Consider the following 21,112-nt stretch of genomic DNA (forward strand, 5'->3'; position numbering starts at 1 on the left):
TGTGTCATTTTGGGGTCTATTTCAATTGGTTGATTTCTCTTCTTGTGAGAGGTATTTTTCTGCTTCTTGGTATGCCCGTGCAACTTGCCTCTCCTTATAGCTCTCTCTTCTCTGGTGCTCTGCCCTGTGGTCTCTAGCTGCCACAGCCTCAACTCTGTCTCCTTGCATTAGGGAGACCACTGAGCCCCTTTTGAGTTTCTCCTCTTGTGCTGCAACACTGTGAATTAGGGCAATTATAAGACACGCTTCATTTGTTACCTTTCTGTCAGGGAAGACTGAACTGTGTTGTTTGATGTCCAGAGTCTGAAAACTGCTATTTCATATATTTTTGTTTAAGATAGTTTAAGTCCAGTCCCTGTTCTCTATGATGGCATGAAAGAGATGTCTCCAGTGCAGTGTACTGTTGAATGTTGAGCTGTGCATTAAAGTTAACTTTAGTATTTGTCAACTTTTACACTTGAATTTACTTCATTTATTGTTTGTAGACTTTAACCCATCAGAGAGGTCTGAGTGGGAAAAAGCCCAAAGTGTATTAATATCCTTTAAAGTATAGTGTCATTCCTTTAATTGATAGTGCCTTTTCTTAGAGCTAGGGGGAAAATGGAGTATACTTTGGGCATTCCTTCCTTATAATTACTGATCATCTACTGTCTAAGCTTTTTAATGTATGAAATTAGCTCTTGTGTTTTGTTGGCAAATGTTATTCTATGTTGATGATCTTGATTTGTTTTACAGCATGAAAATATAACCATTGCTGCCTCAGAAGTTATTGGAGCTATGTGCAGACATCTTTCTTGGTCAGCATATATATATTACTTGAAACATTTCATTCATGTTTTACAGACAGGACAGATCAATCAAAAGTTGGGTGTCAGGTATGTATGGTCAAACTTCTTATTTTTGTTTTGTTTTGTTTTTAAAATATCAGCATTGTATTATTTCTTGAAGTGGTCTTACTAATCTCAGTTTACTTACAGCTTGTATTAATGAGGTTATGCTAATGTTTGTAGGTCTTCAAATGTTTCCTTTTGATCATCAAATGATGTGAATCAAACAAACATTTCTGTGTACCTTCTTTTTTTAACAGTTTGCTAGTAATAGTGTTAGAAGCATTCCACTTTGATCACAAAACTCTTGAAGAACAAGTAAGAAAAATCCAGAATGATGAAAGTAAGTTTTTAAAACTTCTTTACTAAATTTTCATTATATTCTTGGATAACTGATGATGATGAATTAAAGTTAGCAAAATTCAGCTGACCACCTTTTTCTACAGTGAACAGTGAATGAGTCAGGAGGAAGTTAAAGCAGATGCTTTGAGTATTTGTGTAAAAATTTATTTAAGAATAGAGAAGGCCAGTCTAAATTGTATGATTAAAAAAATGAGCTGTAGATTATTTATATAGAAACCCAGTTTTACCACCTGCATTATGGAAAGAACATTAAGCAACAGATCCAAGAAAGCATAAGATAAGAATTTAAAGCAGAGTGATAATTAATGAAATATAAAGTAGATACAATAAGAAAAGTTCATCAAAGCTAAAAATAAATATTTGAAAAGATTATAAATTGGCAAAGCTCTGTCAAAATTTGTCAGTGAAAAGTGAAAATAGAAGGCATAATAAACAACATTGGGAATTTTAAAAGGTCATAGTTAAATGAAAAAGGTAAAATAATGTTATGATCTATATACTTATAAATTTGAATACTTGCATGAGACATAAAAATTCTTAGAAAAATAAAATACAGGGGCACCTGGGTGGCTCAGTCATTAAGCGTCTGCCTAAAGTTCAGGTCATGATTCCAGAGTCCTGGGATCGAGCCCTGCATCGGGCTCCTTGCTCAGCGGGAAGCCTGCTTCTACCTCTCCCACTCCCCCTGCTTGTGTTCCCTCTCTCACTGTCTCTCTCTCATTCTGTCAAATAAATAAATAAACTTAAAAACAAAAATACAAAATCTGGCTTTAGAAGAAATAGAAAATCTGGATGCATCTCTAACCACCAAAGAAATTGACTCTGTAGTTAAAAGCCATCTTCTGGGACGCCTGGGTGGCTCAGTTGGTTAAGCAGCTGCCTTCCGCTCAGGTCATGATTGAGTCCCACATCGGGCTCCTTGCTTGGCGGGGAGCCTGCTTCTCCCTCTGCCTGCCACTCTGTCTGCCTGTGCTTGCTCTCGCTTCTCTCTCTATGACAAATGAATAAATAAAATCTTTAAAAAAAAAAAAAAATCTTCTAATGAAAATACCATTGTTCACTCTGTTTTATAGGGAGGCTCTACAAATATTTAAGGACTCAATAATTTCAACCTATGCCTGCCATTTTAGATGATAGATAGAGGAGGCCTCCACTAACTCATGAAGTTGGTATAGTTGGTTAATGGAATTTAACATATTAACATCCAAAAAGCATGTGGTCTTCTAAAGAGACACAAGGGAAATAGTTGATTAAATTCAGCATCTATTCATGATATCAGATGAGAACTGATTAGAAATTTCCTTAACCTGTTAAAAGAAAAGAATGAACACTTAAATGGACCAGTGGGCTAATTATTTTTGCTAAAGACATTGAAATATTCTGGCCCTCAGTTTGCACGACTCCAGCATTCCTTCCTATTCAGAATTTTCTAATTCTATGATTCATAGTAAAATCACTGTAGAGTCACACTAATTAATAACAAAGACTGGCTTGAATTTGTAGGCACTATGTGTGTTTTAAACCACTAATATACTAAACTAAAGCCCCTTAACAGTTTTTCTTCAGGCAGTGGAATCTACATTTTGTAATTTTGCATAAACAGAAACATTAAAAATTAAAATACTTTATTTGCTTAACTATCTCTTTTCTTCTTAGATCTGTTTGGAGTATTTATTGAGCACCTACTATGACCTGGGCTTTTAAAGACATTGTCTTATTTGTTCTTATAAAAATCTTAAAAGAATCTTAGTTGGTAGTTACCCCATTATTTTTTATATAAAAAATTACAATTCAGAAATGTAAAGGAATATGGTAAGTATAAAGCTATATGGCCAGTAAACAAAATAAAGACTAATAGCTGCCATTTTTGAAAGTTAGTGAAGTGTCAGAAACATATTTTGGGTGCATTGTTGACTTTATCTCATTTAACCATCATAGTAGTCTTATAAGGTAGATGACATCTCCATCTTATTGATAAAGAATACAAAGCCTACTCTGGTCACATGGCTTGTTAGCAGAGCCAAGCCTGGACTTGCTTCACAGTACTGTACTGCCTAATTTTCTTTAATAAACTGAACCCTATAATCAGGGACATTTCCACATGAGAACTCTTGGCTGCCATTATGATTTTCATGCTCATGAGTATAGGTTTTTGTTTTTGGAAATCCCCAACCACAGTACTTTGGAAGCTTTTTTTTTTTTTTTTTAAGACCCCCCCCCCCCCCCCCGCTGGCCTAGTCGCCTCACATATTCCTGCACTTGCTCTTCCACCCTCATAATTGTGAGTTTACTTGTCTCTATTTGTCATTAGGCTCCAAACTGTAAGACACCAAAACACCATAACCCTCACATTTAGTGCTCTTTCCTCAGCACTTATCTTGCCTACCTGTAGTGATGATTCGTTTTTATTAGATGTTGGTGGGAAAGACTGTGTGACAAATTGTGTTGTTTCCTTACTTGATGTAAGGTGACTTTTGTTGTTTACTCAACATAGATGCAATAGAAGTGATTGAGTTGCCGGAGCATGAAACCATGGAATTAGAGCAAATGGATGAGGAAGAGAAGGAAAACAAATGTAAGAGTTTGTCAGACGACAGCAAAGAATTGCAAAATCCCGATCCACCTGATTGTGAAGAGACATCAGCTAGAGAACCTGAGTGTATCTCGGGGTCCATCTCTTTCCTTCCTCGGAATAAGGAAGAATTGGAGAGAACAATTAAAAATATCCAAGGAACCATAACTGGGGATATCCTGCCCAGGCTACATAAATGCCTGGCATCTACGGTAATCATTCTGTTTGGGACACAGGATGTCTGAGTGAAACTGGGTGTTTGGGGGGCCCTGTCAGGCTGAGGCTCCTAAACTGTTATTGACTTCAGCCTTGGGATTTTTCTTTTTCCTCAGCATTTCACAGCTTACCTCCCTTGATTTGTCTCATCATCTTTAGGTTCATCTCCTGCTGCAGCTAAGCAGTGGTGTTTCTTTGTTATGGTTTTCATATGGTAGACATACGCTTTCTATCTCCAAAGCTGTTAATTAGATGACTATCATTTCCAAAAAAAGAAAAGGTTTTTAAAAATCAGAATATGTTTCCCTTTACAACATCTTGGCTACTTTTCTGCTGTTCACAATTCATCTTCTTCCTGGTTAACAGGTATAACATTTAGCTGTGGATTCTCAATAAGTCAGAGCCTTTCCTTCTCAGTGTAAAACATGGATTGGCAAACTGTGGTCCATGGACTATATCTGGCCTGCAGCCTGTTGTAGATGAAGTTTTATTGCAACACAGTTACACTCATTGTTTTACATATTGTCTAATTCAGCTTTTGTGTTACTGCAGCAGAATTGAGTAGCTTCAGCAGAGACCCTAAAGCCCAAAATGCTTATTTATTAGACCCTCTATAGAAGTTTTCCAGCCCCTGGTATAAAATATTAAATAGATTACTTTGTATATTTGTAAATATAACTTCTTATTTGAGGCACTGTATTTCTTATATACCAACAGTATCATTCAAAGTCTGGAAAAATCCCAATTGATACAGATTTCTTATGATTTTTATATATTTCATAGCAGTCTTAATCTACATCAGTGAAAATATGGCTTTACATTTTTCTGGTTACTCCTTTGGAAAACATTTTCTTATTCCTACTAGTTTTATAAATTTTAGATGATTATTCTCAAATTGCATAATTTAATTTGTTTTTTAAGACAGTAGTTGTGGAAATGTAATGTAATGAAATAAGATGTATCAAAAGAGCTTACTCTTTAAATGCAAGGTTGCATGTTTGCAGGTCCCTGATCCATTTATTTCTATTTTAGTTTAACCTAAATTTTTCTTACAGACTAAAAGGGAAGAAGAACACAAGCTCATAAAATCCAAGGTTGTGAATGATGAGGAAGTAGTTCGAGTTCCTTTAGCTTTTGCCATGGTTAAACTAATGCAGTCCCTTCCACAGGAAGTTATGGAAGCTAATCTGCCAAGGTAATATTGTGTGACATATTAGAAAAGTTCAATGAAACTCAAAAATTGGTTCTTTCTTCCTGACTCTTAAATCTCTTTTGTGAGGAAGAGGAGAAGTACTGTCACAATTTGCTGTGATTTCAGATTTTAATTGGGAAATTTGGGTACTGAATAAGAGACCAAAGGATGGTTGTATTTTTATTTGCATCTGTATTTAGACTAGTCCTTTTCAACTTTTCATTTTCTAGTATTTTGTTGAAAGTGTGTGCCCTCCTCAAGAACAGAGCACAGGAAATCAGAGACATTGCACGCAGCACTCTAGCAAAAATCATAGAAGATCTGGGTGTGCACTACCTACAATATATTTTAAAAGAATTACAGACTACCCTTGTCCGTGGATATCAGGTAAATTGTATTATGTGCCTTATATTCATTCAGTTTGGACTGAAATTCAAATATTTACAATTTGAACACTCTAAGTGGTAATGCTTTTGGGTCTGTCTTCATTAAAGTTGATCCACTGTGGTAGCAATCAAGAATATTCACAAGTTTCTAATTTTAAAAATCTATGTTTTAAGAAAACTATATTTGATTTTTATAGACACTTCTAGGCCTGGGTTATATAACCTTTTTTCCCAAATCATTTGATATACCAAGTTTTGTATTTTTTGAGTTCTTAAAAATACTTTTGTTGAATCCATGTCAAATGTATTAACAAAAATGTAAATAATAAAGCACATATACCAAAAAATAATAATAATAAATTAAAAATTAATAAAAATAAAGAACATATACATTTGTTTCAGGTTGAACCATATAAGTAATAAAAGTAATAGGATCTCTAGGTGGAATAACAAAGCTCTTTGAGTAGTGACATGGCTGGTTAGCTACTCCCAAGTTTGGATCTTGGACAAGCACCATCAGCAACACCTGGGAGCTTGTTAGAAATGCACAATTTAGGGGCACCTGGATGACTCCGTGGGTTAAAGCCTGTGCCTTCGGCTCAGGTCATGATCCCAGGGTCCTGGGATGGAGCCCCACATCAGGGTCTCTGCTTAACAGGGAGCCTGCTTCTCTCTCGCTCTCTGTCAAATAAATAAATAAAATCTTAAAAAAAAAATGCACAATTTAGAGCCCTACACCTGATCTAACTATCTGCATTTCAGTAAGACCCCTGAGTGATCTCGAGTTTGAGAAACACTGTAGCTTGTTCTTTTCAAGTACCCAGTCAAGACTCCTGGTAGTTAGCCTTACTTCTGTACCTGAATTTGCTCAAAGATAAGCTTCCTGTTCTATAGGTTTTAAACCTAACACACTAAAAATATCAGTCTCTCTTTGTATAATTTTTTGATGGTTGCTCTAGGAATTACCATATACATACATACATTTAATATTCTACTTAGAATCAGTATTTTATGACTTCAAGTGGAATATAAAAATCTTACCACCATATGAAACCCTTTACCCTTTTTTTATTTTATAGTCGTTTGTCTGTTACCTATATATTGAAAAATTCATCAAGCAGTGATCGAGTTATTTCTTATAATTGTCAAGCATATTTTAAAGAGCTCAAGAGGAAAAACAAATAGTCTATTAGTTTGCCCAGATATTTATCATTTCTGCTACTCTTCTTTCATTTCTGAATTTCCAGGTTTCTTTCTGGTAATTGTTTCCTTTCAAGTCTAAAGAACTTCTGTCATCAGGGGCACCTGGGTGGCTCAGTGGGTTAAGCCACTGCCTTTGGCTCAGGTCATGATCTCAGGGTCCTGGGATCGAGTCCCACATCGGGCTCTCTGCTCAGCAAGGAGCCTGCTTCCCTCTCTCTCTCTCTCTGCCTGCCTGTCTACTGTGATCTCTCTCTGTCAAATAAATAAATAAAATCTTTTTAAAATAAATAAATAAATAATAAAGAACTGTCATCAGTCTTGTAGGGCAGGTATGACGGCAGCAGGTGCTCTTAGTTTTCTGTCATCAGACAGAAATTGACATCATTGACAATACTTTTCTTTCAGCACTTTAAAAATGTTGTATCACTTCCTTCTGGCCTTTCCTATGAATAATCCTATTATTCATATCATTGTCCCCCTCTAAGTAATGCATTGTTTTCTCCTCTGACTGCTTTTAAAGACTTTATCTTTGCCTTTATTTTCCAATATTTTGATTATGATATATCTGAGTTTGCCCTGTTTGAGATTTGCTGAGCTTCCTAACCAAATTTGGAACACTTTGAGCCATTATTTCTACATAAACTTTTCTGCACTGTACTCTGTCCTCTCCTGGAACTGCAATGAAATGAATATTAGACTTTGTTTTTTTGTTTTTTTTTTAAGATTTTATTTATTTATTTGACAGAGATCACAAGTAGGCAGAGAAGCAGCAGAGAGAGAGGAGAAAGCAGGCTCCCTGCTGAGCAGGGATCCCTGTTGGGATCATGACCTGAGCGGAAGGCAGAGGCTTTAACCCACTGAGCCACCCAGGCGCCCCCATTAGACTTTCTATTTTTGTCCCATTGGTTCTTGAGGCCCTGTTCGTGTTTTTTTATTTTTTCAGTTCTTCCTGGTTTTTTGGCATAAATTTTTATTGATTGTCTTCAAGTTCACTTACTCCCTTTTTCATCTCCATCCTGCTGTTGGGTCATCCAGTGAATTTCTTATTTTGGTTGTTGGGTTTTTAGTTCTAAAATTTACATTTCATTCTTTATATCTTGCTAGCACTTTAGATTTCTTTATATCTTGCTAGCACTTTAGATTTCCGTTCATTTCAGTCCTCCGGGTAGAAAGCTAGGGCTTTATTGCTCCCACTCTGCCATGGGGCCAAGAGGTGGTGAAACAGAGAGAAGAGAAGCTAGAGTTGGCTGCTCTCAGCATGCGCTTCTGCTGAGGCAGAGGAAGGTCCCCTCCCTCAGAGTTGTGGTTCCTGCCAGTTGCCATTTCTAGTCCCTTGCCACCACCACCACTATAGGATTGTAGGGGCTGGGGTGTGGAAGAACGGAAAAAAGAAAGAAAAAAACAAACAGGGATTCCTGTCCTCTCTTAGAGCATTCTGTGTTCCTGCTCGTACTCATCAAGCCATGGGGCTTCTCCTGGAGTTCCCTGCGTCCCGGCATCCACTTCATGTTAGCTGAGGGATCCTTTTTTTTTTTTTTTTAATTTATTTGACAGAGATCACAAGTAGGCAGAGAGGCAGGCAGAGAGAGAGAGAAAGAGAGGGAAGCAGGCCCCCTGCTGAGCAGAGAGCCTGATGCGGGGCTCGATCCCAGGACCCTGAGATCATGACCTGAACTGAAGGCAAAGGCTTAACCCACTGAGCCACCCAGGTGCCTCTAGCGGAGGGATACTGAACAGAAACAGTGATAAATGCCCTACAAGTTTGATGGTGCTGGTGTTCTGGTGTTCTTCCTCAGTAGCTATTCCATGCCCCTTTTCCAGGTGTTACAGCTGCTCTCAGTGGGAGAGACAGAGCAGTGTGTGCTTTCTCCATCTTACATGGAGTCAGAGCCCTAGTCAGTACTCATTTTTATTCTTTTCATTCAGCCAGCATTTATTTCATGGCTGCTTTATGTGATGTACTGTGTTAGGCCTGAGCATAGAAGGATAAATACAATATATCTCTGTCTTTTGGATTTATTCACATTTGAATGGAGCACCTGAGATACTTAAATGAATAACCCTTTTTTTTCTAACCACCTGTTTTTTAAGTCCATTCCATGATTTGTTAAAATAACTAAAATAGTGATGGGAGAACAACTAGTTTGAGTTTTAATGTTAATTGTGTAGACACTGTCAAAAGTGTATTCTTGAAATGTCGTTCTTCATCCCCCACAAAAGGACTTTTAAGTATAAAGCTCTCAGCAAACATTTTAAGTATATAAAAGTACATGAAGATCTCCAGTAGATATATATGAAATTATGCCTTTAGAATCCAATCGTGGGGTACCTGGCTATCTGAGTTAGTATAGCATACAACTCTTGATCTTAGGGTTGAGTGTGAGCCCCATGTTGGGTGTAGAGATTACTTAAAAAATAAAATCAAATCTGTATATTGATAACCAATTATGTACTGACAACCAATTATTTTTCCTTAGCCTTTGATCATTATCTGACATTCACTGTGATTATTTTATAGCATTAGAAGCAGCATAAAGAATGCAAAAAGCTTGAGAGGCAACATAACATAGTGATACAGAGCAGAGGCTCTGGCATGGGTCTATACGGTTTCAAATCCTGACTCTCCTCCCCATGCAACCTGTGGCAAGTTACTTGATCTCTCTGTGCCTCAGCTTCCCTCTCTGAAAAGTGATGATAATATAGCACCTACACCATAGATATAGTAAATGAGAATTAAAGGATTTAATACATCTATGTGTTGTTAATACAACAATATTAATAGCCAACAGTAAGCTCTTAGGAATGTTAGCTATGGTTACTGTTAAGGGCAAAAATGTGTTTCCTTCAGAACAGCTTTGGATTGCACTCAGCATTGGCAAGCTCCTTAATTCACAAGTTGGTTTTTAAAGTTCAAGGCTTTTGTGCCTTTCTTTATAAATCAGTGGCCTAGTTTAGTCACAGTAGTAGAGCCCAAGCACGGTAATGTTCAAAATGATCATTTGGTTAAAGTCTCTTACATGGTGATACTTGTCAAAGCTTCTCCCTACAGTAATGACAGATACTACTCTAAGTGGTCTCTGCAGTACATCTTAGATCTTACTTTTTTCCTCGTGTGGTATGCTTCACCATTCATATTCTTACTGTGCATTTCATTTTAGGTCCATGTGCTGACTTTCACTGTTTACATGTTGCTTCAAGGCCTCACCAACAAGCTACAAGTTGGGGATTTGGACTCTTGTTTAGATATAATGATTGAGGTAAGATTTAGAAAAAGGAAGTTCCACTGTTTTTTTTTTACTGGGCAAAGGACACAAAATCAGTTCACAAATTAAGAAATAATTATAGTCTTCAGAAATGAAAATAATGTACTGTTTTATCTCTTAGATTAGCAGAGATTTAAAAAGCTGATCAAATGGTGTGAGATGGGCACTCTGCCATTGCTAGTAGATCATGAGTTTTGGTATAACCTTTCTGGAAAGAACACTAATGTTGTGTGTCAGAAGCTTTAAAATAAGCAAAAATTTCAACTACTTCCAAGAATCTGTTTTAAAGGAATAGTCAGAGATATATTTAGTCTGGGGTTTATATAAAAGTATAGAGCTTTACCTATAATAATGAAAAATAGAATAATGAAAAATTAATAACAATCAATTTTTAAAATTGGATGATGTGATAATTGGGGGTGGTTAAAAAGAAACTAAATTTGCCACACAGTCTTTGTTCATTCATTTAAAAAAATGTAGATACTTAAAAGTATTTTGAATTAAATATATCAGTCTTGATAATTAAGTTGCAAATATCATATGAGTTTTTTAAGGAGAAATTACTCTTCGGTAAATCAAACAAGAATATCAAAGAAGTGCCTGTCTATATATTCTATAATTATGTATGTAAATCTATATAGTATTCTTCTTTTGTTTCCCCTTAGAAATAACCCTTCAGGTGTCTCTGTATTTGCTTGTCTTTCAGTAATTGGTCCCTGAACTACCTTGAAAAAGTGAAATCTAATAGGAATTCCTACCATCCAATTTCAGTCCTGTAAAAACTTGCTTTCCCCTGATCTAGATGTATCAGAGACTGCTTATGTTGACGTATCTTGCTGATTGCATTTAATTGCTATTTGGCTTTTTTCTCTCAAAGATTTTTAACCATGAGTTGTTCGGTGCCATTGCTGAAGAGAAGGAAGTGAAGCAGATCCTCTCCAAAGTCATGGAGGCACGAAGAAGCAAGAGTTATGATTCCTATGAAATCCTGGGCAAGTTTGTAGGGAAGGATCAGGTTACAAAACTTATTCTTCCATTAAAAGAGGTAAGGACTTGAATGTAATACAGGAGATCCCCACATTACATATCATGAGCTCTTGGAAGGAGCCATGCAGGATAAACCTTAATGCTGGATCTGACCACTGGGATTTCCTTTAGTGCTAAGAGCACCTGTACCATATAGCCACTAGCTGGCAGCCCTCGTTGGGCATTCTAAACCAAGAACCAGACTCCTAGATGTAAACCATGCAATGCAGAAGCAAAAAAATTGAAATGCAGGTGAACTTTATAGCTGGGTTAAGTCAGCAGCTAAGAACATAGCTTTTGTGGAGTCCGACTGCTAAGAGGGAGGAAAGTACATTTGTTGAACATGTATTATGTTCTAAGCATTGTTTCAGTATCACTTCTAATCTGCACAAGCACTCTGAGATCAACAGTACTTCTTTCATCTAACAGATAAGAAAATGCAGGTTCAGAAAGGTGGAGAAGTCGTGGTGAAGGAGGAAAATAAGGATTTAGCTGTAGATCTTTCCGTTCCAAAGCTCACCTTCTCTGCACTGTTTTCCTTCCGCCTCCTATTGGTCAGGGGCTGTAGTTTGCTGACCTTCGTAATGTTCTCTGTGCCTACCACAGGGGTGAGCACTCAGTAAATGTTAATAATTCCTTTTTTTTTTTTTTTTACAATATTATGTACTAAAACCAGCACTATTTAATGACATGAATTAACCATAATTCCGAATGTTTTGGTGTTAGAGGAACTCTGTAATTGTTTCTACAATGCATTAATCTTATCTAAACCTAAGAATGTTAGATATGTCTTAAGGATGAAAAAGAGTCAACAGAATATATTATCAAGTCCCTCCAAGGTAATTAAAGCTATTAATATCATGTCCTGTGCAAGGGAGTAGCTGTTACATGCTGAAGTATGTGTTGGGGTTGATGGTCCTGGATTCCCATTAAGTTTCTCTGATTTGGCCCAATGACTAATATCAAACCCTGAGGCGTGGCCATCACAGCACTTTATTAGTATGGTTTTAGATGAGTAATGACTGCATTTTGTAAATGTTGTGTATGTGTGTGTGCTTGCCTGTAACACACTTGGAGGGATGACATCTTCCAAGTGTTACTTCATTATCTCCAGCCCTGTGCCCTAAGGTCCCACCAAGAGAAAGCACAAGATCTCCAGAGGCACACTTGCTGCTGACAGTGGTTGTCTCTGGGATCGAGGTTATGTGTAAATAATACTTTGTATTTTCTGTTTGAAATTCTATTAAGAATGTTTCTTTTTTAATTAGGAGAAAAACAAACATATATTAAAACGTAAATACATATTTTAAAAACTACCATCGTAACAAATAAAAATGTAATTCTGTTTTACCTTCACATGATATTGATGTTTGCCTCTAGATCTTACAAAATACTACGAGTTTAAAACTGGCCCGGAAAGTTCATGAAACCTTGCGCCGAATCATAGCAGGATTAATTGTAAATCAGGAGATGACGGCAGAATCCATTCTATTGCTCAGTTATGGTTTGGTCAGTGAAAATCTGCCCCTGTTAACAGAAAAAGAAAAGTAAGTTTGAAATAAAAGCAAAAACAAAAAAACTATCCTTAGGTGCTTGCTTCTGATAAGCCATTCAGTTCTTACTCGTAAGTGGATTAATTTAATAATTTACCTTAGTTGTGTGTGTGTGTGTGTGTGTGTGTAATTTGCCTGAGTTATAAGATGGTACTACTTTGTGGTGTTTGGGTTAACATCCTTCCAAGTGATAAATTTCACCTCAAGATTAGTTTCCCAGTAAAGGAATGAGTTAGCTGTGACAGCGGTTAGGTATTTTGGCACTTCTCTGAGACCATTTTTGTTTTATTTACTGAATCAAAGTTAGGATAGATTTTAAATATATTCTGATTATATATTTTTATATATATAAATATATACAGGTTAAACAGATTTTTAGATCTCAAAAGGTTTTAAAATACCTTCCTTTGGATTTTACTTCTGGGTTCTAAAAGAAACTTCTTGCCATATGTTTCAAAATTCAAACGGCATGTCCCCTTACTATTCATCTTAACTGTGTGTTTGTCAATCTGCTGTCTCTTTGTGAGACAACCTAAGAATCTCTGTGTTTCTTTATGGTTAAAGGAGAGAAAATGCCCACAGTGAACATCACATTACTTAGTGCTGCGCTCCAGTCACCAGGCAGGGCCACTGTAACTGCTTGGAATGCAGCACACAGTGTTCCTCTCCCTGTTTCTCCTTTGTGATTGACAGAAACCCAGCAGCTCCTGCACTGGATCCACGTCTCCCACCCGAGAGCTGTCTTCTGCTCCCCCCAACTCCAGTTCGAGGTGGGCAGAAAGCTGTTGTGAGCAGGAAAACCAACATGCACATATTTATTGAGTCCGGGCTTCAGGTGAGCATTAAAGTGCAATTTGCTACCCACAGTGAGTATGCTAAATTTCCAGTACTGCTCATTTCCACTGTAAACGCCTTATCATAAGTAAATTATGAGTTTTTTAAAAGGCGAATTGGCCCATTTACCCTTTTCTCTCTTCCAGTACTTATTTTGATAATATAACTGTCTCAGAATTAATGATTCTGACCTAACATTTATTATGAGTTCGCTATTGTTTTGTAGAGGCAGCTCTAAATTTGTTTCGAATTTTTTTTTAAAGCCATGAGCTTCTAAAAACAAAAATTTGATCATTTATTTCCTTTTAAAAGCCTTCATTGGCTCCCAGTTTTCCTAAGAGCCCAGTCCTCCTTCTGGGCTATGAGGGCCTAGCCTCCTGTTGCACCACTGGCAACACAGCCCAACCCCCCTGGCTTCTGTTCTGTAGTCCCCACACTCTTCCCACTACAGGACCTCACCCCCTGCTCCTCCCTTTGCCGGAGTCCTCCCAGAAGTCTCAAAGCACACTGCGTTAACAGTTAATTAATTATTTGCTAGTCTGCCTTCCTGACTGAGATCCATTATGCAGGGACCATGTTCATCTTGATCACTGCTGTGTCCTGTGTGCAGAGCCAGCGCCTGAATCAAAGTAAATGCTGAGTAATCACTTGGCAAATGAACTTAGCGTCTCACCTGCACCCTGAGCTCCCACTTCCCTCACTTACAAGAGAGTCTCCCAGGCTCTTTCCCATTCCTTCAGAATTTCTGTCGCATTAGACAGAAGCATCTTAGTGTTTCATGCTTGTCTTTAAAATCATTTCACCTTTACCTAACTCAGTTGGTCTTAGGAGCAACTGGTGTGAAATATCGTTTTTTTAATCTTTTAGCTGCTACATCTGAGTCTGAAGACTTCCAAGATCAAGTCTTCAAGTGAACCTATTCTGGAAATGTTGGATCCTTTTGTCTCTCTCCTCATAGACTGCCTGGTCTCTATGGACGTGAAGGTGAGTTTTGTTCCTTCACAAGAGCTGTGTCATACAAAATATCCAGAACTTCAGGTCCTGTTCTTTACAAGATGATTGAGTTTTTAAGTGGATTTACGATATTATCAACTCCCTCTGTTCCCTGCATTACATTGCTTTTCAGTGTAATAACCCCATGTATTTGGAGAGCCGTTAACAGTTTTACCTGCCCTGGAACATCCATTACTTATTTCATTTGATCCTCAAAACAGCGTCATGAGGGTGAGCAGTATGGTCCCGAGTCAGCTGTAATCATCTTTATCGTCCTTGATACTACTGCCCCCCACTGCTGTGAATCCTCATAGTGACCCATGAGGTACATATTATTAATGCTTCTGTTTTATCAAAGAGAAAACTAGGCCTTGGGCTAAGTGACTCGGCCCGGATCACAGACCTCGTATATGAGCCTCAGTCTGTCAGACTCCAGAACCTACACTCCTCCCATTTCCCGATTTCCTTTCTTCCAGTGAAGGTGCCAGGAGGTTAAGTAATCTCTCTGTAGTCAAATAGCTAATAAACTGCAGAGCTTGGGATATGAGCCCTGGCCTTTCCGACTCCCAAGGCCTTTCCTTTGTCTTCATCTAATTCAGTCCAAAAAGACCATTACAGCAACCAGAAGGCATGGGTCTGTTAGGTAGAGCCGAACTAGGTGATGTCAGCAATCTCTAAGGTTTAGCCCAGACGTTCAGGGGTTCTCATGTAATTGCTTGGTTCCAGCATATGTTTTTCATATCTTTTGCACAGCACTTAACTATATTAAAGTCTGTAATGTATTGTTCCCATGCTTAGTTTCTGAGCCAGCTGTCTGTTCCTTAAATAGAGGGATGGTGTGGGGTGCCTGTCTTAGTTGGTTGAGCGTTCAACTCTTGATCCGAAGGTCGTGGGTTCAAGCCCCACACCGGGCATGGAGCCTACTTAGTAAAATTAAAAATTAAAAAAAGAATGAAAATAGGGGGGCGGTGTTCTCTTTATCTTTGTATTTCTAATATTTAGAATGCCTTATATACATATGCTTAGAATGGATTAAAGTACCAGTCTAGAAAATAGAAGTCATTTATAACGTATTTTTCCACACACAAAACAAAGGTGCTAAAATTGGCCAGCCCATCCAATCTTTTACTTGTACAGGTTAAGAATATACTGACCACTTTTTCTTGTTTGCTTGGGATATATCTTTACTTGCCATGGAGAAGCAGTAAGTTCTACCACAGAGAAAAGGAAACCTCCCTCTCTTCTTAGGCTTTTGGTACAGTTCTTCCAGACTGAGCTGGGCAGAGTATTTTACTCTTTCAACTTGATCACTTTTAGAGCCTACATAGCGTTGGGTGCTGGGCTATTGGATTTGGTCACTACACAGGTTGATTGGTTTTATTTTTGTTTTTCAGGTGATCACAGGTGCTTTACAATGCCTGATCTGGGTCTTGAGGTTCCCTCTGCCTTCCATAGAAACAAAAGCAGAACAGCTGACCAAACACCTTTTCCTTTTGCTGAAGGACTATGCAAAACTTGGAGCTGCCAGGGGCCAGAACTTCCACCTGGTGGTAAATTGTTTCAAGGTGAGGTGTTTTCAATTGTACTTAAAATAGCCAGGACCAGAATTAACATCAAAATTATAGTATTCCCCATTATCCTGTGTGGTCTTGGTCAGAATTTTTTCCAGATTAGTTTACTAAGGCCAGAGGGTTGTAAAGCCATACCATTTCAATGAATCTTCATTTGTAAGATGTCCTGGTTATTAACCTCACCATTGTAACTTGCAGTGTGTGACCATACTTGTGAAGAAAGTGAAATCTTACCAGATAACTGAAAAGCAGCTTCAAGTTCTACTAGCATATGCTGAGGAAGACATTTATGATACTTCAAGACAGGCCACTGCATTTGGTCTTCTGAAGGTACGGTATCACAGCATGTTGGATTTTATACTTTTTGAGTCTTGGGTTAGATACTTAGAATAATGTGGAACATAATGTTTTGACTAGCTATAGATTTCCAAAATTAATTTGTAAACATTATGATATTGGTGGATAACATTATGATATTGATGGATAAACATTATGATTTTGGTGGATTAATTGTAAGTTAATATATCTACTTATTAAGATGTTTGAATATAAACTCCCTATCAATACTTCCAGAGATTTTTATAAAGATACAGGAAAATACAGGAAAAAATACCATGCTTGTGGGGTGCCTGGGTGGCTCAGTTGGTTGAGCATCTGACTTCAGCTCAGGTCATGCAGCTCAGGTCATGGTCCTGGGGTCCTGGGATCAAGCCCCGTATTGGGCTCCCTGCTCAGTGGGAGCCTGCTTCTCCCTCTGCCTCTTGTTTGTCACTCCCCCTGCTTGTGCTCTCTCACTCTGTCAAATAAGTGAATAAAATCTTAAAAACTAAAACACCATGCTTGTATTCATCATATTGGACATTGGAGTTTTTTCCTTTATTTTTTAATATTGTAAAATATATATAAAACTTAAAATTCACCATTTTAAACATTTTTAAGTGTATGTTCTTTAGCTTTTGGCGATTACCTTCATTATTTTTGAGGTTGCCTATGACTGCTTTAACATCAGGTCAGCTTACACCCATCTGCAGTAGAAGATGAAATGAGATGTCTTTTCCTTTTGTATCTTAGGCCATTTTATCAAGAAAGTTGTTGGTCCCGGAAATTGATGATGTCATGCGGAAAGTATCCAAGTTGGCAATTTCTGCACAAAGTGAACCTGTCAGAGTCCAGTGCAGACAGGTTTGTCGAGACACTTTATTCCCATGGGAAGGGTCGGGTCCTGTCTTCTCAGTTTGGTTTTTAGAGACATGTCAACATTGGCTGAATTCTGAAGATTATTTTGTGTCACGTGGTTGTTACTTAATTCTAAGACTCAGGAACCCATTTACTTATCAAGTATGAGGAGCAACTCTGCTTTGTCCTAAGGGCATTTTCAGTTAACAAAGAGCACTTTGAGTTATAGCCCATCACAAGTGGAATGTTTCAAATAGGTGAAGATGTTTTCCTTCTACAGCATAGTAGCCTGCACCAAAGGTTTCCATCCCTTGGTTCAGTCAATTAATTGTGTGTATCACTGTGTGCCAGGTGCTGCTGGAAAAGCAGTCAACAAAATTTTTACAGTCTCTATCAATGAAATTTTTACAGTAGACAGCCACAAAGCAAAAATTCCACAGTTCTTTAATTACAGACCATCCTAAGTGCCAGGAGGGGGAAAGCACTGTCATATTTCATCTTTTACAAGACACACCATTATTTATACACCTCAAAGAAAAAAATCTATGACACAGTGTAAGATGCCATCAATTTCAAGACATAGCCCAATTTCAGAGATGTTAAAATGAGAAAAACTGTGCCTTTTAGAATTGAGAAAATATGGAGGAGCTTATGATCAGGTTGAGGACTACCCTAGTGTTAGAATCAGGGCTTTCCTGAGAATTGGCCTGTAAGCCAAAATGTGAAGGAAGAATAAGGCTTAGCTTTCTAGGTAAAAGGGGGTAGCCAGTGCCTGCAGAAGGTAAACCTCGAGGTCAGTAAGGGCCTCGCTTTTTGGAGGAGCTAAACAGAAGGAGCCAAGTCAGGCAGGATCTTATGCTCTTACTGAAGATTTTAGGGCTTTATACTACTAGCAGAAAGCTATTGAAGTCAAGGGAGGAGAATGATGTGAGAAGATCTATTTGTATACATTTGTTCATCCCTGATATATGAGTGCATATCACATCCAGGACGTAGAAGGGTCTGAACTGGAAATAAAAACTCAGGGTTGAAGGAATCTGTGGGCTGCTGAGACAGCCACATTGGAAAGGGAGGAAGCAGGTCTCTAGAAAAAGTCTCCTTGAGTTGGTTAGGAAGAAGGAGGGCCAGATGTTACTTATCAAACTCTAGCTATGTGTCCAGAACTTTACATACATGACTTCCATTTGTAGTTACCCTTCAGAAGAAATAATACCCCCATTTTATGGGCTATTATGAAAATTATTATGGGGTATTATGAAAAAAACGGGCCTTAAAAAGTATAATGATGTGCCTTAGCTTTTGCAGTTTATTAATAAAGGAGGCTGACTAGTATAATGGCTTGAAAACAGAGCCTTTTCATGCAAATAGACTAGGCATGGAATTCTGGCATTGTCAGATGAGCAAGTTAACTTGCCTCTCTGTGCTATCATGCTTCTCAGCATCTGTAAAATGGGGTTACTTATCCCCTACCTTCTAAGAGAGTGATGACAGTTAACTGAGAAACACTTAGTACAATGTTTGGCATATAGAAGAGATTTAATAAATGAAATAGTTACTCTGGTCAGTATTAATACTATCCTCACTGTCATTCTTATTCATGGGGAAATCCAGGGTTGAACCATAGTCCATACTGAATCCACCACAGCACGCCACCTATGGAAGAGAGGTGCTCCCTACAAGTGAGCGTAGATTTGGAGCCCAAAACAACCATGCCAGTGGTAGGCCAGGACTTGAGTCTTAAGCAGGCACGTGGGGTAGGACCTGAGTAAGCCAGGTCAGAGGAGAAAGGAAAGTACATTGTTGATTCTGAAGGCAGGCTTCACCTGATTGATTACTCTTACGAAAAGCCTTTATAACTTACCAGTGTGTCTTAGGAAGCAGGGATCCTGGAGAGACAGGACCCAAATAATCATCTGTGTGACTTCTGTTCCTAGGTTTTTTTGAAATATATTCTTGACTATCCCTTGGGTGACAAACTGAGACCAAACTTGGAATTCGTGCTTGCTCAACTGAAGTAAGTTTAAGCCATAAACTACACAGGGACAGAGAGATAGTATCCTCTCTCATTTTAATGTGGCAGCTGTCTTAAAAATGACAAAACCTAAACTTGATGGCACCTTCTCTAAGGGTTTTACCCTGTGCATCATTGACTTGATTATCAAACAATGTGCATGGCTTCCTTGACAGTTCTCTGAAGGCTGCTTTTCGAATTCAGTCTGAGCATTGATTTTTATTAGCGTCTACTTAAGGAGAATGGTAAAAAAAAATCTAACAAAATTACATTTAAAGCTGTATGGTAGCATGATATATATAAACATTAAAGTTGGGAAAATGGAGTTTTTTCCACTTTTTAAGAAATAGATGAACACCTTAAAACAATGTTTAAAATTTTTAAAAACAATTATTGGTAAATGTAAAAGATACTAACAAGTCTGTCTAATCTTCTTGCCCTAGTTACGAACATGAGACTGGGAGAGAGTCTGCTTTGGAAATGATCTCCTGTCTCTTTGACACATTCCCTCAGGTACCTTGAATCACAAACTGTGTGTGTGTTCCCCTTGAGCCCTGGGAGCCACAGTCCTCCCATCTGAGCACCTGTGAGAATCCCAGTCTGAGTATGCTCATAACTGCCTGTTTTCTTTTAGGGACTGCTCCATGAGAACTGTGGAATGTTCTTCATTCCTCTTTGTCTAATGATGGTAAATGATGACTCGGCCATGTGCAAAAAGATGGCATCCATGACAATCAAATCCTTACTCAGTAAAATCAACCTTGAGAAAAAAGATTGGCTTTTTGATATGGTTACCACCTGGTTTGGAGCAAAAAAGGTTAGTGTTGCTTTTAGTCATATTTCAATGAAAAGTCTTAGTTTTTGGTGTTTTAAGTAAGAATACATATGTAGTCCCACTACATGACTGTCGGCCAGTTACACTGCCCCATGAATGGATCATTTATATACTTAACTAGTCCCCATTGATGAATCTTTGTTTTCAGTTTTGCTTATTCAGCTAATGAAATATAATTTTTGTCAATGATTGTATCCCATTGCTGACTCTACCACCTTCATCAGTGGCCTGTGTTTGTGGAATATAAACAATGTATGTCCTATCTTAATATTGGCTTTAAGTATTAAAGTCAGAATGGGGAATGGAGGTACTGTATGAAATTTATTTCCTTTTTTTAATTAAAATTTTTTATTTCTGAAGTATAATTGACATACATGTTATATTAGTTTCAAGCATACAACATAATGATTTCATAGTTCTTTACATTATTTGGTACTTAACCATGATTTTTTTTTTTTTTTTTTAACTTAAAATGGGAAGGTATTAATAGGTAATGATGAGTTCCATTTTTTTTAAATGTTATTCTTGGGTATGAAGACTTCTCCATATTCTTCATGTTAGCCTCCAAAGATCCATATTCTGTTGATTTCTGGCATCATAAAGAGATATTGAGGATAAAGTCACGCCCACCTTCATTTTATGATTTTGGAAATGGCCTCCCAAGTTGTGTTAACATTGTCTTCTGGTGGTTTTTATTTGGTAGAGGTTAAATAGACAACTGGCTGCCCTCATCTGTGGCCTGTTTGTGGAAACTGAAGGAGTCTCTTTTGAGAGAAGACTTGGAACTATTCTTCCTGTGATCGAAAAGGAAATTGATCCTGAAAACTTTAAAGATGTAAGTAATTTGCCAAAGAATAAAACTTGTGCTAATTTTTGTAGTTTTATTTGAGGTGGCATAGCTAATAGATTAAATATTATTTGTGTTCAAAAAATGTTACTAATGAAAGCAAGAATATAGTGTAGTTGAGGGGGGAGAAGAATTGTGTAGTTGAATCTTTTTTTTTTTTTTAATGAGGTTTAAAGTAAGTTATCTTCCATAGTATATGAAGAGTGAAATTTCTCCTGCATGGTTGATTTCACCAGACCACCAC

General features: G+C 37.6%; 1 protein-coding gene across 1 annotated transcript in view; it reads left to right on the forward strand.

The window, feature by feature from the left end:
• UTP20 (UTP20 small subunit processome component) overlaps positions 1-21,112 on the forward strand; it is a 97,165-nt gene that overhangs the window by 67,832 nt on the left and 8,221 nt on the right. The window contains exons 39-55 of the mRNA XM_059186651.1: positions 736-875; positions 1,088-1,170; positions 3,685-3,974; positions 5,034-5,173; positions 5,401-5,557; positions 9,918-10,016; positions 10,900-11,067; positions 12,429-12,595; positions 13,295-13,436; positions 14,303-14,419; positions 15,823-15,993; positions 16,198-16,329; positions 17,071-17,181; positions 19,110-19,189; positions 19,630-19,699; positions 19,821-20,003; positions 20,725-20,856. Coding sequence (XP_059042634.1) covers positions 736-875; positions 1,088-1,170; positions 3,685-3,974; positions 5,034-5,173; positions 5,401-5,557; positions 9,918-10,016; positions 10,900-11,067; positions 12,429-12,595; positions 13,295-13,436; positions 14,303-14,419; positions 15,823-15,993; positions 16,198-16,329; positions 17,071-17,181; positions 19,110-19,189; positions 19,630-19,699; positions 19,821-20,003; positions 20,725-20,856 — 2,382 coding nt within the window. The remainder of the gene's footprint in view (positions 1-735; positions 876-1,087; positions 1,171-3,684; positions 3,975-5,033; positions 5,174-5,400; positions 5,558-9,917; positions 10,017-10,899; positions 11,068-12,428; positions 12,596-13,294; positions 13,437-14,302; positions 14,420-15,822; positions 15,994-16,197; positions 16,330-17,070; positions 17,182-19,109; positions 19,190-19,629; positions 19,700-19,820; positions 20,004-20,724; positions 20,857-21,112) is intronic.

This window comes from Mustela lutreola, chromosome 8 (genome assembly GCF_030435805.1).
Source record: "Mustela lutreola isolate mMusLut2 chromosome 8, mMusLut2.pri, whole genome shotgun sequence".
NCBI classification, from domain to species: Eukaryota; Metazoa; Chordata; class Mammalia; order Carnivora; family Mustelidae; genus Mustela; species Mustela lutreola.